At 49.0% G+C, this 24,908-nt stretch overlaps 3 protein-coding genes across 3 annotated transcripts; all 3 read left to right on the plus strand.

Annotated features, from left to right (window-relative positions):
• Positions 1–4,419: 4,419 nt before the first annotated feature.
• On the plus strand, positions 4,420–8,522 carry LOC124661519 (dnaJ protein P58IPK homolog B-like). Its single transcript, XM_047199383.1, has 9 exons — positions 4,420–4,500; positions 5,362–5,527; positions 5,717–5,918; positions 6,018–6,178; positions 6,304–6,397; positions 6,478–6,690; positions 7,495–7,575; positions 7,816–8,034; positions 8,154–8,522. Exons 1-9 carry the CDS (start codon positions 4,434–4,436, stop codon positions 8,349–8,351), a joined length of 1,401 nt encoding a protein of 466 aa, XP_047055339.1. The 5' UTR covers positions 4,420–4,433; the 3' UTR covers positions 8,352–8,522.
• A 2,973-nt stretch (positions 8,523–11,495) lies between these two features.
• Positions 11,496–13,325, plus strand: LOC124661920 (zinc finger CCCH domain-containing protein 33-like). Its single transcript, XM_047199805.1, has one exon. The coding sequence runs from the start codon at positions 11,552–11,554 to the stop codon at positions 13,046–13,048; it is 1,497 nt and encodes a 498-aa protein (XP_047055761.1). The 5' UTR covers positions 11,496–11,551; the 3' UTR covers positions 13,049–13,325.
• Positions 13,326–16,765: 3,440 nt separating this feature from the next.
• Positions 16,766–20,332, plus strand: LOC124661154 (protein IQ-DOMAIN 2-like). Its single transcript, XM_047199011.1, has 5 exons — positions 16,766–17,014; positions 17,120–17,482; positions 18,087–18,302; positions 18,984–19,103; positions 19,202–20,332. The coding sequence occupies exons 1-5, from the start codon at positions 16,949–16,951 to the stop codon at positions 19,922–19,924; spliced, it is 1,488 nt and encodes a 495-aa protein (XP_047054967.1). The 5' UTR covers positions 16,766–16,948; the 3' UTR covers positions 19,925–20,332.
• Positions 20,333–24,908: the final 4,576 nt, after the last annotated feature.

A 24,908-nucleotide genomic window follows, 5' to 3' on the forward strand; every position in this document is an offset into this window, starting at 1 on the left:
ACAAGGCCTAAAAACCAACACGAGGTTGATCCCCGGAACATCCTGTCTAGGGCTAGCAAACTACACCCTACGCGCCGCTGGATCCTCCAACCCTTTGTAAGGCCTAACTATGCAGATATTAAACTAATCCTTGAAGAACAAGGAGCAACCATAACGGATCGGATCTACTAAATAATGATCAAGCGGGGTGCCGCCCTACACCTAAGATAGGTGTAAGGGCGGCTAGATGTCTAAGGGTTGCACTACGATAGCATATGATACGAAGAACAATGCTAACCCTAACACATCTAAGATAACTACGTTGCTCGCCATCAAAAAGGCTTCGAGTACGAGCAACACATGAACGACGAATAAACTTGTACTGCCTAGATCGCAAGATGCGATCTAGGCAGCATGATGCTTACCGGAAGAAACCCTCGAGACAAGGGAGTTGGCGATGCGCCTAGATTGATTTGTGGTGAACGTGATTGTTGTTTATTTCATAAACCCTAGATACATATTTATAGTCCGTAGACTTTCTAACGTGGGAATAATCCCAACCGTGCACGAGACAAACTCTAACTAACCGACACGTATCCTACTATATTACAGATACACGGGCCAACTAGCCCAAACTTTGCATAACAGGCCGATTCATGTATTTCTTCCATGTATATTCTTCAAGTCCATCTTGATCGCGGCCCACCTCTGACTCGGTCAAATTCTGGTGATAACAGCTCCTCGGTCAGATCCTCGTACGTGACTGGAGTGCCGTCCGCCATCTCAGATGTAGATGGCGATGTGGTTGATGTCGCAGATGGTCCCACCGGGCGTGCCAGAATGTGTTGTGGTCAGAAACCCACCGGCGAGCAGCGACGGGCAACACAGTAGAGCCGGGAGGCTCCCGAGACTCGCGGCTGGCCCCGGTCCCTCCGAGCGACGGCCCGCAAAGACTCGGCACGCACGTCCGATGCTCGGTGCAAGGGCGTGCCACCCGACCTATACCTGGTCGGGAAGGTGATGGATGTGCCTCGCTTAGTTTCCTGCATGGCATACACGTAAACATTAAATACGAGCCTCGATCGGCTCTCGAGGTTGTCCTGTGAATCGGCTCAAAGAGCCGATCCACCCATGATCCGTACGAGGTGTACGAATATATGGTGGTCCTGCTTGGTCGAATAAAGCTAAAACGACCTACTACGATTTAGGGTTTTCACCACATAATCGGAACATCCTACTCGTGATTGAGCTCGGCGGCCACGCACGGTGATCGTAAACCGACCCTAGACAAGGCCTAAAAACCAACACAAGGTTGATCCCCGGAACATCCTGTCTAGGGCTAGCAAACTACACCCTACGCGCCACTCGGATCCTTCAACCCGTTTGTAAGGCCTAACTATGCGAGATATTAAACTAATCCTTGAAGAACAAGGAGCAATCATAACGGATCGGATCTACTAAATAATGATCAAGCGGGTGCCGCCCTTACACCTAAGATAGGCGTAAGGGCGGCTAGACGTTTCAGGGTTGCACGACGACAGCATATGATACGATGAACAATGCTAACCCTAACACGTCTAAGATAACTACGTTGCTCGCCATCAAAAAGGCTTCAGTACGAGCAACGCATGAACAGCGAATAAACGTGTACTGCCTAGATCGCAAGATGCGATCTAGGCAGCATGATGCTTACCCGGAAGAAACCCTCGAGACAAGGGAGTTGGCGATGCGCCTAGATTGGTTTGTGGTGAACGTGATTGTTGTTTATTTCATAAACCCTAGATACATATTTATAGTCCGTAGACTTTCTAACGTGGGAATAATCCCAACCGTGCACGAGCCAAACTCTAACTAACCGATACGTATCCTACTATATTACAGATACACGGGCAAACTAGCCCAAACTTTGCATATAAGGCCGATTCATGTACTCCTTCCATGTATATTCTTCAAGCCCATCTCCAATCGCGGCCCACCTCTGATCCGGTCAAATTCTGGTGATAACACCATGTCACCACCAAAACCTCCAACCGGTGACCTCCTGTCAGTTGCTCCATCGATGTTCGCCGTCTCGCAGCCCTGACACCCCCTGCTGATACATCACAGATGTCGCACACCTTCAAATTATAGTTGCCGTGGAGTCTAGTGCGTTCGAGCCGGAGGAGGAGATAGAGGAGGCCTAGATGGTTGGAGTGCAAGATCTCGATATTGTTGGAGCGTCGGAACTAGCGACAGAGGCTTCCTTCCTTTCTCATCCCGGCCACACCCCCTTGGATTTCTAGCAGACGATTTTGAGCCTTAAGATTGCCATTGCCAAACCTTTCTTCAAGGAAATTATCATGCTGATCACATGGGCAATCTGGACCACCAAAAATAACTTCATCTTCAAGGCTGTTACCCCATACATTTATAGATGTCTCAAGAAATTCAAAGATGAAATGGCCCTCATTATACATAAGGCGAAAAGGAAAAAATTATATGGGACTATCCTCTTGGGTCCAGCAGCTTAGATAGTCTTTTTCCTTTTTTCTTCCTTTGGAGGAGTTTTGGTCTTTTTTTTTAAAAAAAGTTGCTACTCTCAAGCAACTTCTGTAATAAGTTTAGACTTCTTTGCTTTATTAATAAAAAAGAAAAATATACAGTGGGGAAACCCACTGTTTAGCCTAAAAACACCATTGGAGTTCGGCATAAATGCCTAAAAGTATTATTTTCCCTTTTCTCACTTCAAACCGCACAAATGGAGTATATATGTCGTTGTGTTTATGCAAATTCATTTGAAATTCGTAGTCCCGTCAAATGGACCAAGGACCACGACAATGCCTTGTAGTTCACATGGAATTATCAAATTCTTTTTGAGGAGTCATTGTACGGGAAAAGTTGAAAGCAGTCGGTTGATGAATTTTGGCAACAAATTCATGGGCGTTTAAAAATCCAAACCAAGCTAGATCACTAGCATCACTTTGCAATAGGTGGCACATTCCTGTTATGTGTTCCAGTGACTGCTAGGTTTGATCAAATAAAGAAGCTAGAGTGCAATCGATTTATTTGATGATCTATGATCTATGCAATATGAGACTATGCTACCGATTCCGACGACCATGGTGGATCCACCATGGTTTGTCGGCGATGCGATGCCTTGTACCACACGATGTTTTATAACAATTTGTCTGACAAAATAACAGTGTAAGCATGTTTTTAAAGGCTTCTAAAAATCTCTAGGTCCGCCACTATGTAGTTATGGATTGTACGACTATGCTACTGATTTTTATATGACTAAGCTATTGATTGCTATAGATTTGTATGGGATTTTTTTTAGGAAATTAAGTTTAAAAGGTTAGTTAGGAACCGCATTTTTAGAGGAGCAATTATACTGCTCTAAAACATACTCTGCCAAAGGGGGCCTAAGTTACAAGGGATGAGTTAAAAATGCCTTAAAAAGGTGCTCATAGTGGTTCTTATAGAGTTTTTAAACAAATCTCGAGCACCCGTGCTTATTCTTATAAGCTAGGTGCCTAGTTGAACACTTATGTTGTATAAATAAGCATTGTTGCTTAAGTATTGACAAAATGGAGGATGGAACTATTGATTAGTACGGTAGATTTCACAATATCAACAATGCATTTGCCTTGTGGGCGCCAACATAACCACTATTTTTTTTATTGAAAAGTATGGTTCTAAGAAATAATGATTGCGAGAGAATAAGGATGTGGCATACAAGATTTGCATGCACCACAAAGTTTTAAGCAACCAGATAATGTACATTGCGTACTGTGTTTGTGCACTGTTACTTTCTTGGAGGCGTCGCTTTTGGAGAGCCTGGAGTTCAGGTGCTAGGGCTGGTATACCATTGTGTAGCGTGGTTTTTCTTTTATGTATTTCTTCTTTATCTTTTTGGCTGTGTGCATCCGTAATGCTATTAGAGTAATACGTTGTTGCAGAGACTGTGTGTAATTAGTATTTTTTTATATTAATATATACTCCTTATCGAAAAGATGATGTACCTTGTGAGTGAGTATCTGTATGTATTTGTAAGGGTATGCGTTTGTAGTGTGTTTTAGAAAAATCTAATAAATGTATCGGGTATGGAGCCAATGCAACGTCATTAAAAAAGAATTACAGCAGTTTCGGAGAACGAGATGTGGGAATACGCGGAGTCGCGGACCAACCATTGGAGGCGTATCATGACAGTTCCCGTCGCCGGTCCAGTTCCCAAATAGAGCAGCGGCCACGCGTCCCCTCCTGATTGGCCTAGCTACGTGTTCCGTCCCGGCTGTTTTTTCCTTCTCTCCATCGTCTTCTTCCTTCGTACGCGAAATCAAATCTCGCACAAAACGGGACGGACCTCTGAGTCTCTCTGAGGAGGCCGGGCGAGGCAAGGAGATCCATCCCGCTTCTATCTGAGGAGGCACCACCGGGCGGAGGAGGACGCCGGCGGGCAGGTGCGGTCGGCGGGGATGGCGCGCCCGTGGCGGCTGATGCTGCCGCTGCTCGTCCTCTACTCCCCCATCGTCTACTCGCAAGGTGACCAATCCCTTGCGCCTCTGCTTTTATTCTTAGGATGATGATGCTTGGTTGCGTGCGCGATCCATTCCCATTCTTCGCGTTGCAGGGGAGCTAGCTAGGCTAGCGCCACGAATCTCCCCATGTTTCATATACGCTATGTTTTTAGTTTTAGGATCGGATGATAGATACTACTAGTATCGCATATGGTACTTGAGTAGGTTCTGCAAGGGGACTCGGCCGCCCATTCTATACTGCGTTGGATCTTGCACTCTCACCTGACGTGGTCTTTTCTCTTCTTCAGTCAGCTGTCATTTTTCTGATTATAAGCAATTAGGTCGGGTGCCAGCCAAACTGCTACTGCCTCATTGCGTTCTAGTAGTACAACTGTAAAACCAATCCGTGTAACCTCTCAGCTCCATCCACTTTTGCTTGAATGAATGAGGCAGCAGTGTCAGCTGGTGACTAACACTGACACAAAAACCAAGGAAATACAGCCTCCATTTTCCTACTACATTCCACATACTATAAAACAAGCTTCATTTAAATCTCAATCAAGCCATGTGAATTTTGACCAACTGTGTTGATTCTTCGTCTGTCCTGGCAGTACTCTCAATCGCGGACCCAAAATTTTCATCAAGCCTGGGCACACTGTAAGCCCGCCCAAATTTTCATCAAAATAAGTTGCACCGCCGGCCGGAAGCCTGGGTGCGTGCCCGGGCTTAGGGGCGGTTGGGTCAGCCTATGCCTACTCTGTGTAGAGATCCCTCCGGATAAAGGAAAGCAGAGATGGAGTTAAACTGAAACAAAATGGGATACTTCCATTTTGCGTCCTGCTAGACTAGCTCATAACCAATACCCCTTCTGCTTCCTTTTTTTCAGAAGCCCAGGATAATGATCCCTCTACGTTGTTCAAGCGAGCATCAGAGATGGTGAGCCTGAGGAAATACGATGGGGCTCTCGGTCTGCTTAATGCTGTCTTGGAGGTTGACCCGAATCATTCGGAAGCTTACAGGCAGCGTGCGTCGGTGCTCCGTCAGAGATGCAGGTAATTTATGTCCCTTGGCCTTTATTTATTATCGATTGTTATACACAAATATGATCCCTAGAAGGTAGTACTTCAGAATTGTTCATTTGAACACTCAGAAATCAGAATCAGCTTAGTCTATTAACGTCTGTTTCAAATTATCACCATTCCTTAGCCCTCACGTGTCTGACGTGCTTTTCTGAAGTCTAGCTACAAGGAAGCTGAGAGTGATTATAACAAATACATGGAGCTAAAGCCTGGGACCGCTTCAGTGGAGAAGGAATTGTCTCAGTTGCTGCAGGCTAAAAATGCATTAGAATCTGCTTATAGCCAGTCTGATGCTGGGGACTTTTCAAAAGTCCTGGAGTATGTCAAGAAAATCGTGCTCATCTTCTCTCCTGGGTGCTTACAGGTACAGTCTTAAGGACCTAGTAATTGTGTTCAACCAAAAACTCTGTGCCATCCTGTATCGGTAAGCTGTAGTAACAAGACAACGGTTGATTTTTTTCAGGCAAAGCTTCTCAAAGCTAAAGCGTTGTTAGCACTGAAAGACTATTCGAGTGTTATTTCCGAAACAGGGTTTATTCTGAAGGAAGATGAAGATAACCTAGATGCACTCTTACTTCGTGGTCGAGCATACTATTACCTTGCTGATCATGATGTTGCCAACAGGTAAAGTATGTAAGGTGTTTTTCATTTGAAAAGGTGTGCCTCCGTGCCAGTACAGGCACATCAGTAGTAGATAACATGTTAAGATTAAATATTTGCTACACTCAATAACAGCGCTTTCTGTTTAGGCACTATCAGAAAGGTCTCCGTCTAGACCCTGAACATACAGAATTGAAGAAAGCATACTTTGGATTGAAAAAACTTCTGAAGAAGACCAAGAGTGTGAGTTTTGTCTGATTATTTCTTCGCTGTCGATTACTTTGGAGTTTACACTGTAATAAAATAAAATGGTGTGCGTGCAGGCTGAAGATAATGCTGCCAAGAGTAAGTTACGCATGGCTGCTGAGGACTACAAGGCAGCACTAGCAATGGACCCAGACCATACTTTGTATAACGTAAATCTTTATCTTGGGCTATGTAAGGCGCTGGTTAAACTTGGGAGAGGCAAGGAGGCAATCAGCAGTTGTACAGAAGCACTCAGCATAGATGAAGAACTTGTTGACGCTTTGGCACAGGTAACATTGCTTGTCCTGAGTTTACACACAGTCATGCATTTAATTCAGACAGTCATGCATTTAATTCAGAATGCAAATATAGCGTTTCTCAGTTTCTTAGTATGCAATGTTTCCAATGCTAGGAAAAGGAACTACCTGCTGGCACTTATGCTAGTCTTTTATTATTGAGCATGGATATAGCTCTTCCTTTCCAACTATTTGCACATATCAAATGTAGCATTGAGGAAATTGTTTAGCGAAGACAAAACGGGGAATACAATTCGGCTCATGGGCGTATATGAACCCATTGTGTGAAAACACATTTCAAAATGTCAAAAAAAATCTGAAATAAAATTCCGCATGTACATCTAGACATTCTATGTTCGTACACAAGTTTTCGGGACTAAAGAACATTTTTCGTGTTCCATGTAAGAAAAAGACAAATTTTGATGCTCCAACATGACTATTCACCAAACATTTTTGGTCTTACTTGTACAGTCCATATTAAATTTTTTTTCCCCAAAAACTTGTTTTTGAAGATTCGGATGTACACATGAAATTTTGTTTCGGAATTTTTTGATGCATTTTTTCATAATAGGTTCATATGCACCTATGAGCCAAAAGACCACCTCCAAACAAAACTCAATAGCTTGCAGTTCCATATTTATAGATAATATCAGTAGAGTACATAAGTTTTTATTACTGGAGTTATGTCAGAAATTTGAAGTTATGTGTGCTATGCAATCGAATGAACTTATTATGCCAGATTTTGTAAGCCTATTAGTTTAACTGATTATTATATGACACCCTTCATACTTGTTGCAGAGAGGTGAGGCTAAACTTCTCACAGAAGATTGGGAAGGTGCTGTTGAGGACCTAAAAGAGGCTGCCCAGAAATCACCGCAGGTGAATCTTATGCAATTTTTCCTTGCTGTTGCTGAATATATGAATGTTAAGCTCATTTTGCTCCTAGTATCTTTCAGCATGCCATTTTTGTTTTTGTTTTAAAACTTGCATCTTGTTTTATTTATTTATTTATTACTCTGTAGTCTGTATGTCCAGTAAACAATTTCCCTGCAAACTTGGCTTCTGGCTTATATACAAAGTTTGTGTGTAACAGCGATTTTTTTGTTGACACTGACTCAGGACATGGGAATCCGAGAAGCATATATGAAAGCTGAAAAGCAGCTCAAGTTGAGCAAAAGGAAAGACTGGTACAAAATTCTGGGCATTTCAAAGACAGCATCAGCTGCAGACATCAAGCGTGCGTACAAAAGACTGGCATTGCAGTGGCATCCGGATAAAAATCAAGAGAACCGGGAGGAAGCAGAGAACATGTTTCGAGAGATCGCTGCTGCATACGAGGTATGAGTTAGCAGAAAAAGAAACATATTTGAAGATATGTAAACAACGGAAATTTGAATCAGCTCCATGGCTTAGATGTTTTTTTAAATTATGTTAATGTTAATGGCATGCGTGTGCAGGTGCTCAGTGACGAAGACAAGCGTGTAAGATATGACCGAGGAGAGGATCTGGACGAGATGGGTGGAGGAGGTGGTGGTGGCGGATTCAACCCATTCGGGGGAGGCGGTGGCCAGCAGTACACGTTCCATTACGATGGTGGGTTCCCTGGCGGCGGCGGCGGAGGATTTCCCGGAGGCTTTCAGTTCAACTTTGGTTAAAGCAGGCCAGGCTTTACTGATGACGTCTTCTTTTCTTGTCACTGCCATGCTGTTTTAGGAGAGCTTAACGACAGATGTTAATTATAGGGCTTTACTGTCTTGTCACTACTTCGGTTAAAGTTTTGTAGCACCTACAATTTTTTACCGGAAATCATGTTATATTGTTATACCTGAGAACTTTGTTATGCATCGATCAATTAATAGAAATAAGCCAGTACTATTTGCCATGCCTTGTGTAGTATTAGTTTTGCACCATGTACAGCCTCCGGTTCCATAATCCATAATAATTATCGCATCGGGGTAATGGGTACCCATTGCTATTCCCGTCTGGGGCGCATGACATGGACGATGAATAGGAGAAATTCACTTTGGCTCATAGGAGCGTATGGAAGTGTCAAAAAATTCTGAAATAAAATTTTGCATTTACATCTAGATATTTTATATTCGTACACAAGTTTTCAGATTTTTTTTTCCTATGTCTTCCTTAAAAAGATAAATTTTGATTCTACAATACGACTACGTGCAGGTATTTTTTTTTGTCTTTTTTGTACATGCCGCATAAAATATTTTTTTTCACGAAAACTTGTGTACGAACATAAAATGTCACGATGTACACCATAAATTTTATGTCAAATTTTTTAAACATTTTTAAAATTGTTTTTAATTATTTTGCATAATGGGTGCAAATGCTCCTCTTCTGTTTTATCTAAAACCGAGCGCAATGAATTTTTGTTTTAAAAGAATAAGTTTTGAGGAGCTAATAAGAAATTAAGGAATGGATGTGGTCGCGTGGAAGATGGAACCAAGATCCAGTGTGGCGTTGTTAGTTGTAGGCTTGACCGTTGACTGGTCAATTCAAGCTCCTCATCACAATCTAGTCCAACACAAGGGAGGTCGGGAGGAAAGAAGGAAGAAAGGGTAGCGAGTCAAAGTGCCGACTCAGCCCGGATAGCAGATAGGAAAGGATGGGAGGAGGAAGCAGGGTCAGCAACAGCGACCTCGCAGTGGCAGTGGTCGGACCTACTCTCCTCTCCTCTCCTCCACTGAATCACTGATTTTTTTTTTAACAAGGGTGGGATTTCATTCAGCACACACGTGGTGGGTATAAATTACAAAGAAGCCCTTTGGCATCTCTCGCTATGAGAAAACCTGAAATTTGAAAAAAGGCCCTCAAAAATTACAAGAAGCACCCTGGAATAGAAAGAAGAAACGCAATCAGGTCCCTGTGCTCCGCCACCACCAGCCGTCGGGGTCCTCAAGGCATCGCCTCCGAGGAACTGGCGCAGAAGCTTGAACGCCCGAATCCGACGAAGCTTCGTCGCTGCTGGACACCAAGGCACCACCGGGAACAAACCACTTGGTGGAATCCTGGCGTCGATCTCCAGCCGCTTGGAGGAAGTACCTCCACATAGGAGGTAGATTTGATGCTGCCATGCCGGTAGAAGAGCGCGGAGGCAAGCCAGCCATCCGCGTGATTGAGCTCGAAGACGAAACGCACATAGCACCACACAGGCAGGTGTCGTCGATGCTGACCTTGGAGAGTAGCCGGTCCGTCGCTCCTTTCCTCCTCGCCGCCACGGCAGGCTGGGAAAGCATGCAGCAAAGACCTCCACCACCTTGAACAGCTCCGACGACCAGGACCACCACCTCCTAGATCCAAAACCATAGGATCTTGCCCCCACTCCTTCAGACCACCATGGCCAGCAAGGAGAGGAACGAAAACCCTCTTCACCGCACCAGATCTGCCCTCCCCCTCGCCACCACGGCCGGACAGGAGAGCTTCACCAGCGCCGAGAGATCGTGGAAGAACTGATCCAGAAGCCACCGATTTATTTGGGAAGGCGTTGTTGCCACTAGCCCGCTTCCCTCCAGCCGCAGGAGCAGAAGACCAGGCGGCAGCAACCCTATAACCACCACGGATCCAGTGGCCGAGATCCATGGCTCCACCTCCAGCTACGGGCAAACCGCCCAGAACGCCGACAGGGGCCAGGAAACACAAAGAAACTACAGATCCTAACCCTAATCTACTCCGGTGCCATACCGAGACGCACTCCGGCTAGCCATTCCGGCGGAGTGGCCGTCGGCGGCCCGATCAGAGGTGAGGAACCCTCAAGGATACTGTAGACGCGTGAGAGCCAGAAACGGGGAGAATGAGCCGTGTCACTGGGTCCGTTTGGTTGGTGGACAAATGTGTATGATACGGGATGGATCAGATTTGGTGGATGGGATGGCCCCAATTAAAGTGATCCCTTGTTTTGTTTGGTTCCAAGAATTTGAGGGGTGGGATGGGATGTGATTAGCTTATATTATTCAACAACAGTTGGTTAACAAGGCAAATTGCAATTAGCAAAAGGGGAACGATAGAGCTCGACGCGGGTGACTGCATCTGAATCCTGACCTCGGCCGCCATGCTCCACACCGTTCCCTGCTGCTCCTAGGCGCCGCCCAGTGCCCTGCTGGTGAGGGCCGCCGTGCCGTAGAGAGCCGAGCTGGCCTTGGCCGGCACCGACATTAGTGGGGCTGCGGTAAAGCTGCACGAGGAGTGGGCGGACGCGCGAGTTCAGTGCGGCGGACGCGAGGTCAGGGCGGCGGCGGCGCACGGATGGAGCACGAGGTGGGACGCCGGGAGCTACTGGGCGGGGTCAACGTGGCCGTGCGAGCAGAGACCTCGAGGAGGGCCAGCGCGAGGGTGAAGATGCGGCGGCGCAAACGCACCAGCGACGAGGAGATGACCCGGTGACAGTTTGGTTTGGCTCTTTGCGGCTAGAATGGTTTCGTTAGAGAGGGATTAGAAACGGTCCACCCAATTAGCAAAACGTGGATGAGGAGGGCCGGCCGATTTTGCCGAATCAGTTGATCCACGTTTTTGGGGGAATATTCTCCAATGAGGGATGGTTCCATCCTCTTCAATTACAAGCAAACACTACCTCTGAATGGATGATCCCATCCCATCCCTCTTTTTATCATGAACCAAACGCACGCAGAGAAGCAGCACGCACGCGGAACACACACGCGCACAATCACAGCAAGCACGCGGTCAAGGGAAGCTTCGTCCCCGTGCGCGCGCCTGTCTCTCCGTGTGCGTCCGTGCGTGTATATAATCCGCACTCCACCCGCTGCTCCCGGCATCCTCAACCGCCCGCGTCCACCCATCCATCATCACCTCAGCTCAGCTCACCTCGGCGACCAAGCAAGCCACCATGTGTCCAGGCCTCCGCAGCGCCACCGCCGCCATGGCCCCGTCCTCCAGGCAGGAGCAGCAGCCGTCCTCCTACCTCCTCGAGCTGGCCGCCGACGACGACCTCCAGGGCTTCCGCCGGGCCGTGCAGGAGGACAACCTCTCTTTGGTGGCTTCATCCCCCTGGTACGGCCCCTCCCCCAGGGCCAACAACGCCCTCGCCCTCCACCTCCGAACCCCCGCCATGGTCGCCGCGCTCTACGGCAGCACCCACGTCCTCTCCTACGTCCTCTCCATCGCCCCCTCCGAGGCCGCCCGCGCCTCCGCCACCGACGGCGCCACCCCGCTCCTCCTCGCCGCCCAAGGCCGCGCCCCCTCCGCCCCCGCCGCCGCCCGCCTCCTCCTCGCCGCCGGCGCATCCCCCTCCACCCCTCTCCCCCTCCGCCACCACAGCCCCACCAAACAGCAACCAGACTCGCCAGAAAAGAAGAAAAAAGACTACACCAGCTCCGCCAACCCCGCCACCCCAACCGAGGACATCAACACCGGCGTCTTCTGCACCGACGAGTTCCGCATGTACAGCTTCAAGGTGAACCCGTGCTCGCGCGCCTACACGCACGACTGGACCGAGTGCCCCTTCGCGCACCCGGGCGAGAACGCGCGCCGCCGCGACCCGCGCCGCCACGCATACACCTGCGTCCCCTGCCCCGACTTCCGCCGCGACCCCGCCGCATGCCGCAAGGGCGACGCCTGCGAGTTCGCGCACGGCGTCTTCGAGTCCTGGCTCCACCCGGCGCAGTACCGCACCAGGCTCTGCAAGGACGAGGTCGGCTGCCCGCGACGCATCTGCTTCTTCGCGCACGGGAACCGACAGCTACGCAACGTCAACCCCTCAGCCGCCTCCATGTCCGAATCGGGGAGCTTCTCTTCGTCGGCTGCCTTCGCCTCCTCGTCGTCGGCTGCCAGTTTCTCCTCCTCGCCGCCGCCGCCCTCCAGGAGGCCGGCGCTCACGGCCTCGCTGAGCGCGCGGGACCTCGACTTCGACGCCGACCACTACACCACCAGCACTCGCCGAATGATGATGGCCAGAGCCACCTCGCCCCCGGGATACTCGTCCGACCTCGTCGCCGCATACGCCCAGGCCCTCTCCTCCCTCCAGCTTCAACAACAGCAGGCGCGCAACACCAACAAGCCGCCGATGGCGCTCAACTCCCGCGCGGCGGCCTTCGCCAACCGGAGCCAGACCTTCGTGCACCGCTCCCCGGCTCCGTCCCCGGCCGCGCGCTCCTTCGCGTCCCCGTCTTCCGTGCTCGACAACTGGGGCTCGCCGGACGGGAAGCTCGACTGGGGCGTGCACGTGCAGGCCGCCGAGCTGCGCAAGTCCACGTCTTTCGGGGTCGGCGGCAGGCCGCAGGCGTCCGTCAGGCGGGACCAGGACATGTACTCCTGGCTCAACGACGGCGGCGCCGACGTCCTCGCGGCGGCTCGCTGGTCGGACCTCGAGCAGATGGTCGCCTGAATTTCTTCTACTACCCAAAGAATTACGTACACTCTTAGCAGTATTATAACACGAGAGAATTATGTGGTTGATCGTTTCTTTCTTTTTTTCAATCGGAAAAAAATATATATGAAAATGTAACATAGTATGATTCATTCATCCTCCAATTATTTCTTTGTGTAGCTAGAGGAGTGGACTGGATTTCTCTTACTACTAAAATCGTTCACTTTTGTTTGTGCTCAACTGGATGGCAATCTAGTCCACCAACTTGTTCTACTCCATCAAGTTACAAGTTGAATGATTGAGCATTGTAAGCACGTAAACATTTTGTATTTATACCAATATAAAGAAACGTAGATAGATACATAAACATATTCTAGTGCTCCTAGTAGATGTTGACACGCGGCGACTTTTCCTGTCCTTTCGATGGACCAGACCGGATCGGAATTGAATGGTAGTGGGTGATGATGCATCGCCATCATTATTCTTTTTTCTTTGTGCGTTGATATCGCCATCATCCATTTAAGCACAATCTTTTTGCTTTTTAAGGGAAAAACCACCATAGGAACTTTATTAATTGGCACAAATTACGGGCCACTGCATTGCTTGCCAAGACAATGAAAAAACCTTAACACTAGCAAAACAACAACCTAAAAGACAACATTCTTCATACTCAGTGGCGGAGGCAGCAGCCAGAGAATGGGGTGTACATAGTCTCCAAGATATCACAGTTTACATAGTTTTTCAGATTTATTTAATGTGTATTACTCTAGCCATAGCTATCAAAGCCCCTTTTGTCAAAAAAAAAAGGGGTGTACATCTGCACACCCATGTCCTCAAGTAGCTCCGCCTATGTTCATACTTTGTTGTCTGTTGTTAGACAACCTTCGTGGAAGGAGGGAGTATATTGCAGTCGGGTCGTCCACTGAATTGCCTCCATTCTATATTGTCTCGATGGGCTCCATGCAATCACTATTGACCACTAGATTGTTGCACCAAACTTGGCCTCCAAGTACTAGACCACACCTATATGAGGAATGCCACATCATGTCATCACGAACCAGCTATGAACACCCTCTTATTAACGTGTAGTACCGTCTATGTTACTTATATAAAGTAGTTAGCCGAGAAAGCCGCATCAGTGTTTACTTTCACAAAACCCTCAGGTGGTTTATCCCATATCTGTCGTCTTACACCCAATTCCTTTTTGCTCGATCTGAAGTAATTCAAGGCTAATGCAAGAACGTCAATGAGTGTGCGTGATCCTCCTTCTCTCCCACCACATAAACTAGCATGCAGTAGTAATGAGCTCATTGAGTCAAAGGTCAGGGAACCCGAGCGCTACCTTATCGTTGCTTCTTAGAACGGTTTCAAACATGGTTGAACCAGAAACATCAAAAGTACAAGCTTACTTAAGGATGGATGATATGCCAAGATTCTCCCTTACTTGAGTACGTTCAAAGAACAAGTGTTTTGTATCCTCACAATGTCACAATGAATCTTGCATATCAGACATACATTGATTTGAATAATATTGCGTAGATGCAACTACCAGCAAACAGTCGCACCAAGTTTGTGTTGCCAGCAGAACTTCTTTTAGATATAATGGACGATTTGTGTGCATACAACAAAAGTACTCGCTCCGTTCCATATTAGTTGTCTCGGATTTGGATATATCTATACATAATTTGATGTGTCTAAATCTGCGACAACTAATATGGAAAGGAAGGAGTACAAAATATATGTTTGCTACTACTACTCTCTCTTTATCGACTTATAAGACGACTAGAACATTTATTGGAAAAAATCCAGCGATCCCACACTTAAAATGCTACCATGATATATTTTCTCAAAATTCAAATTTATAAGTGTAAAAAATTAATTAAAAAGTTATTACTCGCAAGATGTGTGTTTACAATTCCCAAAAAATTAAAACAAAATTTCAAATACACTTGGAGATATATAGAAGGCAAACCCAACATGAATAGTGTCAAGAATACAAAAAAATATTCACTATTTTTTCTTGAATGGTCACCGGAGGGGGAGAGATTCCCCACCTAAATTTTATTTCAAAAGTGGCTCAAAAACCAGATGTTTACAACAGAGGCAAGATGAAAAGATCGTATGCCGCACCTAGAGGGGGGTGAATAGGTGCTACCAAATTTTTATTTCTTTTTCACTTTAGGCTTGACACAAAGGTAAATTATCTATATATGCAACTATGTGAATTTACCTAGATGACAAGATACACTATCACTAAGCAAGATATAACAAAGCAATAAAGGATGGAGGTAACCGAGAGTGGAGCACGCGGAGACATAAGGGATGATTCCCGTAGTTCCTTCCTTTGGAGGGGAAGTACGTCTACGTTGGAGGGGTGTGGTTTCCACTAAGACCAAACCAACGTCACAAAGGCCTCGCCCTATTCTCCGATGAGCAACGCCACGAAGGCCTAGCTCACTTGTCCACTAAGGGATTTCCATGAGGCAGAAACCGGGTCTTTACAAGATTCTTGGGGCACACATCCACAAGTGAATGGGAGGCTCCCAAGGTTGTTACAACACAACAACAAGTTATCAATAAAGTAAACAACAACTAGGGTTTCGAAAGGAAACACTAGCAAAAGGGCCCTCAAGTGAATGGGGGGAAAATGCAAATCGCTTTGGTGAAGATATGGATCGGGGTCTTCTCCTTCGATTCTCCAAAGATCAAGAGTTTTGGGTGGTTGAGGGAGGAGATGAAGTGACTGTAGTGGCCCAGTTGGAGGTGGTGTTCTTGAGAAAATCGAGCAGCTTGAGCTTGGGGAAGAAGAGGGGTATTTATACCCCCTCATAAAATCGAGCCGTTGGTGAAGTCTGGGGCCGAATTATCCGGCCTAAGTGAGAGCCGGAATATCAGGCCAATAAACGGTGGGGGTGGGTCCAGTGGCTCTTTTTCGTAAGTCCTTAGCCATTTTTAGGGGCCGGATATTTAATATAGATCAAGATCTGCACCACTTAACACACATTAATGTATCACAAGTGTTTTCATTAAACACACAAAATCGTAATGGTAGAGAGATGTTCTTTCACAAGGGATAAAAGAGAGCAGAAGGGGGATAAAGTTAGGAAGATGTTGTCACTATCACTGTGGAGTTTTGACGGCACACTCTCCTTCCAAAGGAAGGCGACGCCGCGACACATGCCAACGAGACGTTGGAGAACTGGGAGCGAATATCGAGGATTTGCATTAGAAGTGAAGAGGCTAACTTCCAATACCTTCTCCCCGCTCCAAAAACCTTTTTTTTGCGATCAATCAAAAAATCTCTTTTTGGAAGTGAGTTTTTTTATTTTCTACGTATTATCTCTGTCTATAAAAGGATATCATAAGTTTGTCTAAATTTAGATATATTTAGACACTCTTTACTTCTTTAGTACATAGATCCATTCAAATTTAGATAAATCTTCAAAAAAATTTATGGATTGAGGAGTATATTATCTTATCTTGCGATCAATTGATGGTGGAGACAAGCTCGAGCTGAACACACCCTTCTTCGAGCGGACGTACATGCTATCATCACAAGATGTCACGCTGCAATACAACACCCGTGTACGGTACACGTACACAATACATACTCTTCCTGATCTTCTCTACCATACTCGTGCAGCCGTGCGTGTGCGCGTATGGTTTCTTGGCTGACTCCTTGCATACACACACGCTGTCAGAGCTGTCAGTCCTCTCCTCTTCTCTCCCCGCTCGCCCCTTCTTCTCCCTGCTCATCTGCTCCTCCTAGCTCCCGCCACCTACCTCCCGGCGCAACATAGACCAGATCTGGCCTCCCGAGCTGCAGATCCGACTCGAGTTCTCCTCCCATCTTACTCATCGTTTCTTGCCCAAGACCCAACTCTCCGAGAGTGAGACCGAGATCGATCGAGTTCAGACATGGGGAAGAAGCCCAAGTGGCTGGGCGCCGTCAAGAAGGTCTTCAGCCCCGAATCCAAGGACGAGGTCAGCTCGCCCCGCCCTCTCGCTGCTCCCCTTCCCTCCCCCTAACCCGATTTCCTGCAATGCGACTGAATTTCTAACCAAAAAACCAATCTTTCAATCTTGCAGAAATTGAGGAGGAGGTTTGCCGCCACCGCCGGCGCCGGCGCCAGCGCCAGCGCGCCGTACCAGCTGGATCTGACGCCCTCCGCCTCCCTGGAGGCCCATGCTTCAGCCCTCCCGCCTGCCGACACCGACGACTTCGACTACGAGGCTCATGCTGTTCCTGCTCCAGTCCCAGCCCCGGTCCCGGTACCAGTCGCGGTGATTGGAGAGGAGCAGCAGCGACATGAGCACCAACAACACGAGCATGCCGCGCCAGCTACGGAGGCACTCCCTGTTGCTGCGCCGGAGGCCGCCGTCGCGGTCTCCTCTAGCTTCTCGGAGGAAATTGCCGCAACCAAGATCCAAACCGCCTTCCGAGGTCACCTGGTAGTGTCAGAAGAACTCATTACCTCAATTCAAGCTCCTAGATATGCATCATCTGGAACAATATATTTGTTTTACATATAGTTATTGGGTGAAGGCCATGAAACAGAAACATAGTTTGAACAGTTCGCTGTCAATTTAGGGAGAAACAAAAATGGCAATCACTCACATTTTTAAATCATCGATAACTTGTAACTGTATCCTGAACTTGCAACTCTGTTTTTAGTTTCCCTTCATATAGTTCACTTGTGATTGGCAAGCTTTAACTCATCGTCATCGATCATATATTTCTTTTTGATGCATTTGCTTAATCTGACGACCTGCAGGTAAGACATGCATGCTAGAATTAGAAAACAGCTCGTACACAAATTGTTTGCGCTAATAGTTGATAATTCAGTCGGTTATTATCTTCCCTTGTGCTAGTTGTCTGTCTTTCTCTGTGTGGCAGATTGTCTGTCATTGCCTTAGCGGGAATATCTAACTTGACACTTTGTGTTATCTTAATACAGCCTCGACTGATATTTTTATCACGCACCAGAATTTTCTTTCTCCTGTTATGAATGTACCGAGTGAATTACTGATACCCATTTCCCCCATGAATATCTAGGCAAGGAGGGCACTGCGAGCATTAAAAGGGCTGGTCAGGTTGAAGTCACTCGTTGAAGGCCACTCTGTTAAGCGCCAGGCCACAAGCACGCTTCGGTGTATGCAGACTCTCTCCCGAGTCCAGTCCAAGATACGCACAAGGAGGATCAAGATGTCTGAGGAGAACCAGGCTCTTCAGCGTCAGCTCTTGTTGAATCAGGAACTTGAGAGTCTAAGGGTATGCAAATATCATGCTGACACTCTTTGTACTAAAATATTTTAAACCTCTATACTGTTTGTGTACTGAATTCCTAGGGGTGATTCCAGTGCGAGATGTAGAACCTCTTCTGAAATTCTTCCTGTAGCTGACAAAAAATACGAGCAATCGAGCAGTACCATTGTCGGACACTTGGACCTGAACTGAATGAACCTGTGGCAAATACTGCGAGTTCTTTTACTTGTCACTACTGGGAGATAGAATATGGAGATGGTTTTTAAATCCCACTCTTTAACCTCAAGTTAAAATCTAACACGTTGGCTTGTAGTTAGGTGTGTCCTCTCTGAAGTCTGAACAATCACTGCCATATTGCAGAGTTTGAATTGATAGTCAGGATTTCTCTACTTTCAATCTGACTCTGCATTTGCTGTTCTTTTATACAAGATGACTTTTGTTTGGCCATTTAAGAAAAACACCAGTTAGCATTTCCAGAAATTAAAAGAGTGATGTACCCTGCAATTCAAGATATAAACCTTGTGAAATTCAGAACATCTTTAGCTAGTTATAAGGAGGGGTTTGGGATGTTAGCACTTTAATCTGTTCTTTGTTTTTATTCGTTTTTTAAAATTGACATTTCTAAGCATGCTGAAAGCACAACCACATGAGAATGCAAGTAACGAAACTTCCCTGTTGTTGTAATAGATGGGAGATCAGTGGAACACCAGCCTGCAATCCAAGGAGCAAATCGAGGCTGGCCTCGTAAGCAAGCAAGAGGCTGCAGCTAGAAGAGAAAGAGCACTTGCATATGCATTTTCCCACCAGGTTGGTTGCATCACAGCAGTTCCCAACCGCCATGTTGGGTTTTCATTCACAGTCTTAGGTATGCTGATAATATTTTGGACCTTCCTGATTTTCAACAGTGGAAGAGTACCTCGAGGTCTACCAACCCGATGTTTGTGGATCCAAACAACCCACACTGGGGCTGGAGTTGGTTGGAGCGATGGATGGCAGCGAGGCCTGCAGCTGAGGGTCGCAATGGGACGAACGAGAAAGAGAGCAACACCGATCGCATGTCGGTCAATAGTACCAGCTTGAACCTCAGTGAAGGCGGGGAGATTACAAAGGTTGATAGCCGCTTGGACTCCAACCCTGACAAGCCCTCGCCCACAACTCCGAAACCATTCCGTCCTGCGGTCTCCAGGCAGTCCCCTGCAACGCCCTCAAGTAGTGGGGCATCGCCGGCGCTGGCAAGCAAGAAGACCACAACACCAAAGAATGGCTCGTGCGTACCTGGGGGCGATGATGACGCGAAAAGCGTGTTCAGTGTCCAGTCTGAACGGCCCCGGAGGCACAGCATTGGCACATCTTCCGTGCGTGACGACACGAGCTTGTCAGGCTCTTCCCCATCGTCGGTACCGAGCTACATGGTGCCGACGAAGTCGGCCAGGGCAAAGACCCGTCTCCAGAGCCCGGTGGCCAAGGAGAGCACTACTGAGACACTGGAGAAAGGCTGGTCGTCTGTTGGTTCTGTGAAGAAGAGGCTGTCGTTTCCAGCTGGAGTGGCGCCATCACCGCCGCCGAGGAGGCGGCATTCTGGCCCTCCCAAGGTACCACAGGCGACCGTTGAAAGCAATGCTGAATGAGACTCATCCGATGATTAAGGGCCCGGGGGAGGAGGGGATTATAGTTTGAATTTCTGAAGATATCTGAAAGAAGCAAGGTTGACATTTTGTTTGTTGCATTCGGTTGTATGATGTCATTTGATTTTATTCGTTCCAATCATTCAGTGGTTATACTATACTGCATGTAAACAGCGGTTGTCTTGATTTGTGTATGCTTAGGTTTTCTCCATCCCATTCCTTGTATTTTTTGGCTACTAATGTTGAGTGAATTGGCCGGTTTGGACCACAGTTAGCATCTAGGGTAGGCCTAAGCTTAACAGTAATTACCTGTTTTAAATTTCATTTCTTGAACAGTAACATGGCCTTTACTATTTCAACTTGAAATTTCAATTCAGAGGTAAATATAGCAGGGAGAAACATCTGTGTGTATCTGTTTGTTTATCTACATATAATGTTTCTGCGTCTAAAAGGAGCTCGGACTATAGGGAGCCTAGAATCTGAAATCTTCGAAAAAAACTGAAAAGGTTATCCAAGTACATATAGATATCTAGTTTGTACATATAATGTTTTTTTATAGATTTATGTTTTCATACGTGACCTACAAAAAATGCAAATTGAAAACCAAAAGCGAATTTGTAATGCCTACTTAGAGGTACATTTATGTGTAACCAAAATTACAACATACTTTTTATTTCTTTTTTTGCGCATTCATAGAAATCATCTCTATGCATATGTGTTACAAAAAATCAGAATTTGAAACTTTGAAATATTGACTTTGATTTATGAAAATATCGGGCTCCCTATAGCCTGGGATATGTATTGCCGCTCCCTCTTTCGTTGCCGAACTAGTGTTTTTTCCAACCAAATTGATTTTGACACACAAGTATATCTTATTTTCTAGTAGAATCAGTTAATCGAACATATAGATCCATGATAGTATACTCCAAAATATTTAGTAATTTTTTTTGGTGGAATAAAGTTTTATTTCGGAAAATATGCTTACTGCATTTTCTATCCGCACTATCTTTATGAAGAAAAAAAGGAAATCAAATATAGGGGGCATCACGTTTTTTGTATGACTGACCACACTTGTTTGAGATTATAAGAGAAGGCTAGAAGCATGGGTTCAAATTGCAAAAAAACAGCACAGGACATGGCAGAGAAAGTGGGGTCAAGATTTGTATTTTTTTTTTTTTTGAGGAATTACAGCGGGAGAAACTCCCACTGTTTTTAGCTTTCATTGAAACATATAAAAGGGTACAAGATGTACACCTGGAGTTTTACATGAGACGTGAGAAAGAAAAGAGAAGAGTGTGGTTGTTATGGTGTTGCTAGAGGGATGGAGAGAGATGGCTGCGATGGCGCGAGAGGACCGGCCGGGGGCCTTGCCCACGGCCGGTGGCAAGAGGGAAGGGATTTCCTTCTTAATTCTTGCTTCCTTAGATTGATACATCTCCTCTCCTTATATAGAGAGGTTTACTTGACTCCCAAGCAAGGCTTACTTGACCCCTAAGCAAACCATAAGACTAACGGGCCCAGGCCCATGACGTACTCTAACACTACACCCCACTCGGACACGCAGCTCGTCCTCGAGCTGCAACCTAAACAAACCATGACTCGACGCAACACAAACCTAACACCTAAAAACGAGCCTTTTACATCTCGGCTTGTTTTATTACTCTCAACCTGAAATGGAATGGGACACTTTATTGTTGACCCCTGAACATAAAGTGGACACCGTCCGCTCGTCGGACGTGCACCTGTACAGCCACCTGGATCCCATGGAAACCAGCGGGACAAAAGGAGCCCGCGCGGCGGCCGGCGATGGAATGCAGTGGTGCTACGCGGTGCGCTCCTGTCGGTGACACCATGCCTTCTCCCCGCCGAATGACTGTCGATGGCGCAGACTTTGAGGTCGCTGCCCGCGGAAAAAACAGCATGTCCGCCGCCCGTGGGGGAAACCGTACGCCCAAGATCCACGACGCAGCGGACGAGATCGAGGTCCGTTGCGCAATGAAGCGCAACTTGAAGGAGCTGCAGCCGCGGATCACGCATCTCCCGCACACGCCGACGCACAAGGAGGTCGCGCGCAGCAGCTTGCGGCCTCACCGCCGCCGACACGTGGCGGATAGCGATCCAAGCCGGAAGCGGTGACGGCGACGGAGGGAAACGGACCTGGTGGAAGGGCATCCCGGGCGGTGTCGATGTAGAGCCCGGGGCCAAGGTCGCTCCCACATCGCCGAAAGGCGGGGACGGCGTCGGTGGCGGCAGCAGCCGCTCGCCGCGGTGTTGGTGGCGACGGCAACAGCTGCTGCTGTTGCGGTTGCCCACCGAACGACGAGGGACAGCGTCGGTGAGGATAGCAGCTGCAGCGGTGGCGGTGGGGGCGGCGGCGGCGCTGCGCGTTGCTGTAGCGTCTCGGTGGGGAAGAAGGCGGCCGGCTGCTGGAGAAGAGGGACCCCCGGCGCCGAGGTATGGCCCGACCCGGAGATGACGGACAGCGGCAGCGGGGACTGCAGCAGCCCGATGTCGGGTGGCGGCGAGGACAACAGCAGCGTCGGCTGCCACGGCGCGCCAGGCCGCGCGGCGGTGGCGGCCCGTAGGGATCGGCCAGGAAGAGGCGGATCTCCTGGACAGCAGTGGTGAGATCGCGGAGGGCTGCGGTGATCTCCGCCGGGGAGAGAACGGTGGGGACATCGGAGTGCGGCGGCGGTGGGTGGGAAGAACTCGGTGAAGGGCTGGACATGATCGAACCCGGGAAAGCTGATACCAAATGTTATGGTGTTGCTAGAGGGATGGAAGTGTGCTGGACAAGGGAGAGGAAGGCGGCGCCGGCGGCTGGCCGCCGTCGCGAGGTTGGAGGAAGGCGGCGCAAGGGAAGAAACGGCGGCTAGGGCAGGGAAGACCGACTCCTCAAGGAGTCGGCAATAACGATCTATAAGATCTGTTTATTGCTTGATCGATATGGTCTATTACAACTTGTATTTATAAGAGAATTGCGAAACCCTAATGCTGCTAACTTGGGCTAAGCCCCTAACTTAGGCCTGGCCGGTTGGGCCACCGAGCCGGTCATAACATCTCTCCCCGCCTTCTCAAACAGCTCGTCCTCGAGGCCGGATAGCTAGAAACTGCTGGTGGAACTCATCCCGGAACGGTGTCGGCTTGGGAGACGGCCGCGTCGGCCGGCCCGAGCTGCGACGACATCGGCCCGCAATGTCGTCTACGGTCTCCAAGTAGAACAGGCGTGGACAAACGTGGCCCGGTACATAGAGCTCGTCGCAGTTGAAGCACAACCCTTTACAACGTCGCTCGAGCTGTTCGGCCGTGGTCAGCCGACGGAAAGGCCGCGTCGCGGCTGGATCGGAGTGCCCCGCATGAGTCACGGCCGTGAGCGCCTGGCCTGGTGGTGTCGGGGGAGGGCGGTCGGCTGGCCGAACGTCGCTGGCCGGGAAGGCCTGCTGCATGGCCCGCGCGCGCTGCTCGAAGGCGCGAGCGTAGTACATGGCCGGCTCGCAGGTCTCGGGGATCCCGCATCTCCACGTCGACGCGAATGTGGTCCGGCAGTCCGCCAATGAAGAGCTCGGCGCGCCGCTGCCCCGTCACCCCGGGCGCATGGCATGCGAGGGCTCGGAAGCGGTCGGCGAAGTCCTGCACCGTGGTGGTGAACGCCAAACGCCCAAGTTCCGCCAAGCGACTGCCGCGAATCGGGGGACCGAAGCGTAGAAGGCAGAGCTCGCGGAAGCGGTCCCATGGGGGCATGCCGCCCTCGTCCTGCTCGAGGGAGTAATACCATGTCTGGGCGGCGCCGCGGAGGTGGTACGAGGCGAGCCAAGTCCGGTCCGAGGCGAGGGTGCGCTGCCCTCGGAAGAACCTGCTCGCATTGGTTGAGCCGGTTGAGGGGGTCCTCGACGCCGTCGTACGTGGCGAAGTCAAGCTTGGCGTAGCGTGGGGGGTTGGGCCGGCAGCGCCACGGTACTCCGCGCGTCCGGCGGAAGGCTCCGCCAAGCGCGAGTATGCCGGCTCCGGAAAGGAGGGCCTCGGAGGGTCCCCGGCGGTCGTGTAGACGGGAGGAGGCGCCGATGCGGACGAGTAGACGGGCGGGGGCTCCGTCGCGGTCACCCACGCCGGGAGCCGCGAGGGCGACGGCGGGAATGGCACCCGCTGGATGGGGACGCCCTGGGGCAGCGAGGCGGGCCTGGCGCTGGGGGCCGGCTGCCACGACGACCACGGCGGTGGGGGCGGCGAGGCCGGGGGCGGGGCAGGCACGCCCTGGACGGGCGGAAACGCCGGCGCGGCCGAGTAGGTGTTGAGGGCCGGCGGCAGCGGCGGCGTGGTCATCCCCTGAGTGTCGATCAGGTACAGGCGGATGCCTTGGACGGCGGTGGCGAGGTCGCGGATGGCCGTCGAGAGCTCTTGCTGCGAGAGGAGGGGGCGGCGCCGGCGACATCTGCCAGGGGCACCGTGACGCCCGTGGAGGGCGGCGGCAGGGGCGCGGCGGCGGAGGAGGCCGGCGGCGTCTCGGATGCGGCGGTGGTGGCGGTGGGCTGGCTCGAAGACATGATCGTAGAGGTCTCTGATACCAAATGTTATGGTGTTGCTAGAGGGATGGAGAGAGATGGCTGGGATGGCGCGAGAGGGCCGGCCGGGGGCCTTGCCCACGGCCGGTGGCAAGAGGGAAGGGATTTCCTTCTTAATTCTTGCTTCCTTAGATTGATACATCTCCTCTCCTTATATAGAGAGGTTTACTTGACTCCCAAGCAAGGCTTACTTGACCCCTAAGCAAACCATAAAAGTAACGGGCCCAGGCCCATGACGTACTCTAACAGTGGTGGCACACTCCCCACGACTAAGTAGTAGTTACAAAATTACAAAAACTCAAGACAAGTATGTGATAATGTTTGCTAGGCAGTTTGCTAGGCAGCTTTTCTGCTCTTCTTTGATCCTACACTCCAGGATGACCAGGTCTTGCCTAATCTGCCTTTTCCAAGTTTCCACTTTAAGTTGG

The sequence above is a fragment of the Lolium rigidum genome, chromosome 6, assembly GCF_022539505.1.
Source record: "Lolium rigidum isolate FL_2022 chromosome 6, APGP_CSIRO_Lrig_0.1, whole genome shotgun sequence".
Taxonomy (NCBI): domain Eukaryota; kingdom Viridiplantae; phylum Streptophyta; class Magnoliopsida; order Poales; family Poaceae; genus Lolium; species Lolium rigidum.

Excerpts from the sequence above, each read along its gene's own strand:
- LOC124661519 (XM_047199383.1), top strand. The coding sequence starts at position 4,434 with ATGGCGCGCCCGTGGCGGCTGATGCTGCCGCTGCTCGTCCTCTACTCC. Across the intron at positions 5,528-5,716 it reads GTGCTCCGTCAGAGATGCAG|CTACAAGGAAGCTGAGAGTG; the intron begins GTAATTTATGTC and ends TCTGAAGTCTAG. Across the intron at positions 6,691-7,494 it reads TTGTTGACGCTTTGGCACAG|AGAGGTGAGGCTAAACTTCT; the intron begins GTAACATTGCTT and ends TACTTGTTGCAG.
- LOC124661920 (XM_047199805.1), top strand. The coding sequence starts at position 11,552 with ATGTGTCCAGGCCTCCGCAGCGCCACCGCCGCCATGGCCCCGTCCTCC.
- LOC124661154 (XM_047199011.1), top strand. The coding sequence starts at position 16,949 with ATGGGGAAGAAGCCCAAGTGGCTGGGCGCCGTCAAGAAGGTCTTCAGC. Across the intron at positions 17,015-17,119 it reads GCCCCGAATCCAAGGACGAG|AAATTGAGGAGGAGGTTTGC; the intron begins GTCAGCTCGCCC and ends TCAATCTTGCAG. Across the intron at positions 18,303-18,983 it reads AGGAACTTGAGAGTCTAAGG|ATGGGAGATCAGTGGAACAC; the intron begins GTATGCAAATAT and ends TTGTTGTAATAG.